General features: G+C 43.9%; 1 protein-coding gene across 5 annotated transcripts in view; it reads left to right on the forward strand.

Annotated features, from left to right (window-relative positions):
* Nucleotides 1–6,855, forward strand: part of Mms19 (MMS19 homolog, cytosolic iron-sulfur assembly component) — a 47,273-nt gene that overhangs the window by 11,669 nt on the left and 28,749 nt on the right. For all 5 annotated transcript variants that reach the window (XM_008831975.3, XM_029563040.1, XM_029563037.1 and 2 more), the window contains exon 2: nt 1,835–1,883. In XM_008831975.3, the coding sequence (XP_008830197.1) occupies nt 1,835–1,883 (49 nt within the window). The remainder of the gene's footprint in view (nt 1–1,834; nt 1,884–6,855) is intronic.

Here is a 6,855-nt window from a genome sequence, read left to right on the forward strand (position 1 = left end):
CTATAATTCTAGTACTTGTGAGGCTAAAAAGCAGGAAGATCATAAGTTTGAGGCTAGCCTGGACTACATAATAAAACCCTGACTCCAAAAAATACAAAGTTCTACCTCTGAATTCCTATTTATTATTTCCCTGGAGGCAATCAGTGTTAGTGTTTCTGTCTTCTAGGGATTTAAGTAAATAAAAATAATCCACCTTCTCTTCACAGACAAGGTTGTGGAGCTGAGTGTGGTAGCACATGCTTGTAATTCCAGACTTGTAATCCCAGACTGAGGCAGAAGGAATCTTAAGTAGTTGGAGGCCAGCCTAGGTACATGGTGAATGCCAGGCCAGCCTGCACTATAGAGTGAAATCCTCTCTCAAAAAAATAAAAAGCTGGACTTGGTGGCACACACTTAATCCCAGCACTTGGGAGGCAGAGGCAGGTAGATCTCTCAAGATGGAGGCCAGCCTAGTCTACATAGGGAGTTCCAGGCCAGTTAGGGCTACAGGAAGACCCTGTCTCGAGAAACCAAATAAGACAAAATGAAAACAGGCTGGAATGATGGCTCAGTAGGTAAAAGCACTTGCTATGCAAAACTGTTGATCTGAGTTCAGTCCCAGGAATTGACAGAAAGCTAGATGGAATGGCTTGTATCTGTAATAGCAGCACTCCTACAGTGAGGCAAGCACAGAATTGCCCAGAAGCTTGCAGGGTATCTAAATTGGAGTAAACAGAACAGAGGAGACAAGAGCGACTGCCTCAACAAGGAAGAAGAAGATCAACTCCTAAAGGTTGTCCTCAAACCTCTACCTGTGTACCATGGCATGTGCATGCCCCTACATGGATATACATGCCTGCATGCGCATGTACACACAAGATTAAAATAAAACAGTGCTGTGCACATACTGTATGCATTGCTGTTTACATCATTGTGCTTTTAATTCTTGTCCCATTATCAGTGTGCATGTGGCTTCTTCAGTCTTGTTTACACATTTGGACTGTGACAAATAATGCTTCAGTGAACATGGGGGTATGGCCATCTTTTCAGATAGCACTTTCTTTTCCTTTGGACATAAAACTAGGAGTAGGATAGCTGAGTAATTTCTGAGGAAACTACTGTTTGCCACAATGTACCAATTTGTATTCGTACTAACAGTTTTGATGCAAGGGTTCCCTTTCCTCTATTTTTTTTCCAGCACCTATCTTTTTTTTTTCTAATACAGGTCTCACTATGGATGATCTGGAACTCCCTTTGTAGACTAGTCTGGCCTTGAACTCCCAGAGATCCATTTGCTTCTGCCTCCAAGCACTGGGGTTAAAGCATGTACTACCATACCCAGCCCTTGTCTTTTTTACAGTAACCATCCTAACATGTGTGAGGTTATACCACACTAGGACTTTAAAGGTTTTGTGAATCAGATCTTTTAAGTGTACTTTTTTGCTAAATTTTATCTAGTATTTTTTCTTTTGCTCTTCCTGATCTTTCCTCCTCCATCTCCCATGTGATGGGATTAATAGGCATGCAAGTATCCTTTTATTTTATGTGTGTGAGTGTTTTACCTGTTTTATATGTAAGTGCACCATGTGTATGCAGTGCCAATGGAGGCTAGAAGTTGGTGTCTGATCTCCTGGGACTGGAGGTACAGACAGCCGTCATGTGGGTGCTGGGAACCAAACCTGGATCCTCTGAAAGAGCGGTTAGTGCCCTTGACCACTGATCCATCTCTCTTGCCCTTAGGATCAAATCTTGCTCAATACAGTGGCCCCTGGTACAAACTAAGGTGAGCAGGAAACACTGGTAATGGGAGCCATGGAAGCCTGTTTTAATTTTTTCCATGTTTTGTTTTCTCTAGATGTGAAATCTGGAAACTATACAGTGTTGAAAGTCGTGGAAGCCCTTGGGTAAGAGCCTCTGTTCTAGAATGTTCTTCCAGTCTTGCTTAGACACTCAGAAAAATTACTTTTATGCTTTTGCTTAAAAAAGTTATTGCTAGCTGGGTGTGGTGACCCACACCTTTAATCCCAGCACTCGGGAGGCAGAGGCAGGTGGATCTCTGTGATTTCAAGGCCAGCCTGCTCTACATAGTGAGTTCCAGGACAGCTGGGGCTGTAGGGAGACCCTGTCTCAAAAAGACCAAAAAAAGAAAAAAGGAAAAAAAAAAAAAAGTTACTGCTTCCTTGGGACTGAACTTCATGTGGCACCTCAGTCAAAGCCTGTGTTTGAATTGTTTTCCCTGAGAAAGATCAGCCTATAAGCCACACCAGCTCCTGACTCAGTCCATAGGCTAAAGGCCTTCTTAGTGTTGTTTAATTAGCTGGAATTCCTCTTGAGCTTCCTTAGGTCCATCTAATCCCTTTAGGATTCTAGTTCCCCAAGCAGCTCAGAAAAGTGGTGGATTCTGTCTGGAGAGTGATCAGGAGGCTGACCATGCTAGCTCTCTACTAGTGGAAAAGGTTTGGGGAAACAAAGAGCAGTATTGTCATAATGTGAGATTTTAAGATTCATGCCTATCATCTAAGGCTTGCTTTCCTTAAATCTCATACATGGTTGAGCACTTAAATTTGACAGATCTTAGCTGGGCATGGTGGTGCACACCTTTAATCCTAGCACTTGGGAGGCAGAGGCAGGCGGATCTCTGTGAGTTCAAGGCCACCCTGGTCTACATAGTGAGTTCCAGGCCAGCTGGGGCCACAGGGAGACCCTGTGTCAAAAAGACCAAAAAAAAAAAAAAAAAAAAAATTGACAAATCTCAAATATTAATGAGTTATTAACTGTCATAGCCAGCATGTCTTCTGAAACAGAGGAAACTAGAAAATTGGAGGAAATTCTAAAAACTAAAGTTATTATAGCTTATCTCTTGTATACAACAGACCATTTGGCCTTTCTGTTAACCTTCTTGTGGCCTTGATACTTTCTAAAAGAATATTTCTTTATTGAAATATAGCTGATGTATCAGAGTTCACCATTTTAATGTATAATGCCATGCCTTTTAGTATTTTCACAGATTTGTGCATTCTTCCCCCAAATCAATATTAGAACATCTTTATTACTCTGAAAAAAAATGCCTGCTCATTAGCATCCATTCCCTTTTCCCTCTTTTTTCCCAGCCCCTAGGCAATCTATGGATTTGCCTATTGCGGAAATTTCATATACATAGACATAGGCTATACAGCCTTTCTGATTGGCTTCTCTCACTGAGCATGTGTCTTAGGTACTTTTCCTATTGCTGTAATAAAGTACCCTGATGAGCTACTTGATGGAGAAAGGGTTTATTATTTATTTGCAAAGATTAATCTTCTTTTTAATTATATGTTTGTTGGTGTGTGTGTGTGAGAGTATGTGCATGTGAGTGCAGATGCTTGAAGAGGCTAGAAGAGTATGTCAGATCCCCCTACAGATAGAGTTAACAGGGAGATATAAGCCACTTGATGTGGTTGCTAGGAACTGAACTTGGGCCTTCTGGAAGAGCATCAAAAGTTCTTAATTGCCGAGCTATCTCTCTAGCCCCAAAGGGTTTATTTTGGCTCACAGTTTGGGGATAAAGTTCAGCTTCTCCTGTATCAGCAGACCTTTATAGTTAAAATTGCTGAGGCTAGGAATGTGGCTGAATTTGTAGAAAGCTTGTTGAACATACATAAAGTCCTAGAACAATCCCTAGAACAACATAAAACTGGCAATAGTGGCAGTGTACACCTGTAATCCCAGTACTCAGGAGGTAAAGGCAGGAGGATCAAGAGTTCAAGATCATCCTCAGTCATGGAGTTTGAGTGAAACCTGGGTTGCATAAAACCTTATCTCCAAAAAGGAAAACAATCACAAAACTTTGATTCCATCCATCTTTGTAGCCTTCCATTTACAAAAGGGTGTGTATGTGTGTTGAATTTCCCCCAGTCACCCGGGACCTTGGTTGCTCCTCCCCCTCCTTAGTGTTTACAAAAATAATGCAATGTGATGACTCACATCTGTAATCCCAGCACTTTGGGAACGCAAGGTAGAAGAATAGCTGTTGCGTGCAGTCTGGGCTGAGAATGAGACCTTGTTGCCAGGCATGGTGGCTTATGCCTTTAATCCCAGCATTTAGGAGGCAGAGGCAGGCAGATCACTATGAGTTCAAGGCCAACCTGGTGTACGTAGTGAGTTCCAGGCCACCTGGGGCTACTGTCTAAAGGTCTCTGTTTGAGACCCTGTCTAAAACAGAAACAAAAAGAATGGGACTCTGTTTCAAAAAAAAGGAGTAGGGGGCCTAGAGAGATGGATGGATTGGTATGTTTCCTGCACAAGCGTGAAGCATGTGTTCCATCCTAGCACCCCTGTAAGAAGCCACATATGGGGCTGGAGAAATGGCTCATTGGTTAAGAGCACTGACTGCTCTTGCAGAGGACCTGGTTTAGATTCCCAACACCTACATGGCGGCTATGAACCATCCTTAACTTAAATTTCAGGGAAATCCGAAGCTGCCTTCTGACCTCCTCAGCATTGCACAACACGGGTGCACTCATATACATGCAGGCAATACACTCATACACATAAAATAATAAATAAAAAATTTTTTTTTCTTTTAAGAAAGAAGCCATGCCAGGCATTGTGGCGCACACCTTTAATCCTAGCACTTGGGAGGCAGAGGCAGGCAGATCTCTGTGAGTTCAAGGCCAGCCTGGTCTACATAGTGAGTTCTAGGACAGCTGGGGCTACAGGTGTAGGACCCCCAGGCTGGGGTACCCAATGTCCACGGGAGGCCGCACCCCAATAACGCAGTCCTCAGACCAGGAGATGCAACAAGCAAGAGGATTTAATCGTTTGCGCAGATGGGCTCCTGCCTCACTTGAGAGAGAGCAGCAGCCCAGAGTTCAGCTTACAGGCTTCTTTTAAAGGCAAAACCCACAAACCACAAGCAGTAGAAGTGGGAGGGGGAGCGGCAGTAGTGGGAGGAAGTTTTGGGTGATTTTCGGCTTTGTGCATGGAGCATGAAAAGGTCAGCTTTGTCTCAGTAGTTAGAATTTTACATCTTCCTTGTACAGTTTCCCAGAATATTCTTCTTTTGATCTGGGGGGACTTGGTTTGATTCCATCGTTCCCCCCTTATGGCAAGATTTTAATCATAAAATCTATAGGTTTTCTGTTCTTTTTAGAGCATGGTATTGTTGGGTAAGGACCAAGGCCTGAGTCACTGATATTCGGTCCCTAATCAACTGTAACAGTCTATTGATGATGCACGGTCCGAAGGTTAAGAGAAGGAGAAGAATAACTAGGGGGCCCACTAGGGTGGATACTAGAGTGGTTAACCAGGGCATTTCATTAAACCATCCTTCGAACCATCCTTGCTTGGATTCACGGTCCCTTTGTCTTTTTTCTAACCTTTGACAGAGCTTAGTCATTGAGTCTCTAACAACCCCTGTGTTGTCAGCATAGAAACAACATTCTTCACCTAGAGCCGCACAAAGCCCTCCTTCCTTAAGGAAAAGCAGATCCAGTCCCCTTCTATTTTGTAATACCACTTCTGAAAGGGAGGTTAGAGGTTTTTCTAAGTGTGTAATTGATTGTTCTATTGCCTTGATGTCTTCATCTACTGCCATCTGTAAATCTGCATAATATTGTGGTCCTTGTATCAGGGCTGCTGTTCCAGTTCCTACTCCCGCAGCCACCCCTACTCCCAGAAGTATTGCTAAGGTTAGTGACACAGGCTCTCTTTTGTACCTTCTTGGTTGTTGTTGTTCAAAGAACTGTTCTACAGAACCTGTGGGGTGATAGAATACTCAGGGCAGGAGCTTAATCATGACACAGTAATCTTGAGAGGTTCTAAGGACCATACTAGCTGCACAGGGAGTCAAACCAGAGTTACATGCCCACCAAGCCCCTTGTGGAGGCAGAAGATAGTAATTTCTTTCTCCTGAAGGTAGAGAAATAGTGGAGTTGCAGAGGCAGGCATGAGTTGGAGGTGGGTTTCCTAGGCAGAGCCCAGATCCCGAGACTTCCGTAAGGGTTAGGGGGTAAGGGGTCTCTCTATGACATTGGTTGGCCGAAGTGGTATTATTGAAAGCCTCTTGGATTGCTATGCCCTCGTAATAAGGGGGTGCTGCTGCTAAACATAGCCAACAGGATTCAGTTAGGTTGGGGTCTGTCTGTCTAATGGCCTTATATGCTCCTTGGATTAGATTAAACAGTCGGTCCCCCGTGGGTGAAACCTTGTGACCCGGGGAGCTAGAATTCTGTTTCAACAGGATATTTACAGGGGAAGTTTCAGAAAGGGGGTTGGAGATTAAAGCTGGCGGGGGATTCGGGTGACTGGGGATGGGATTCTGAACAGGTAAGACAGGGTTGGGGCCTATAGCTATTGAATAGGGGGAGGTGTCTCTCTTAATGGTAAATAAAAGGCCAGGATCTGTCCCCTCCTTATATATCCTAATTCCCCAAGAATGTCCCTTATCCCAATCTGTGACCTTCCTCCCTGATGTTGTGAATTCTATCCGGAGAGGGTGGCACCATTTACCTTGACAAACCCCTTTAGGAGCATTTGGGCTCTTGTGGGAATAATTTGCTTTTACAGTAATATAATCCCAAGATGAGGATGGAGACCACCAGGTATCCCCAGTTGTTTAGCATCCCCAGCTTTTACAGTAAAAATAGTCTCTTTCTCCACATTGGGAATTAAGCCACTTAGCACGATGGTTACCTGGGCAGACATAGAAGGTATGCCGACGCAACATGGTCCTTGCTTGTTCACGACACCCTTCCCCTGTTAAGTGGGGTCCTGCAAACGGGGGGTAATTTTCTGGGCCGAGTACTTTATCAGGATCCGTGAAGTCTGATATGTCCCAGGGCGCTGGTGCTCCTAAGGCTAATTTACACAAATCTGGATACAGTATAGGCCACCAAG

The sequence above is a fragment of the Nannospalax galili genome, unplaced genomic scaffold (assembly GCF_000622305.1).
Source record: "Nannospalax galili isolate Female #2095 unplaced genomic scaffold, S.galili_v1.0 scaffold875, whole genome shotgun sequence".
In the NCBI taxonomy this organism is placed as follows: Eukaryota; Metazoa; Chordata; class Mammalia; order Rodentia; family Spalacidae; genus Nannospalax; species Nannospalax galili.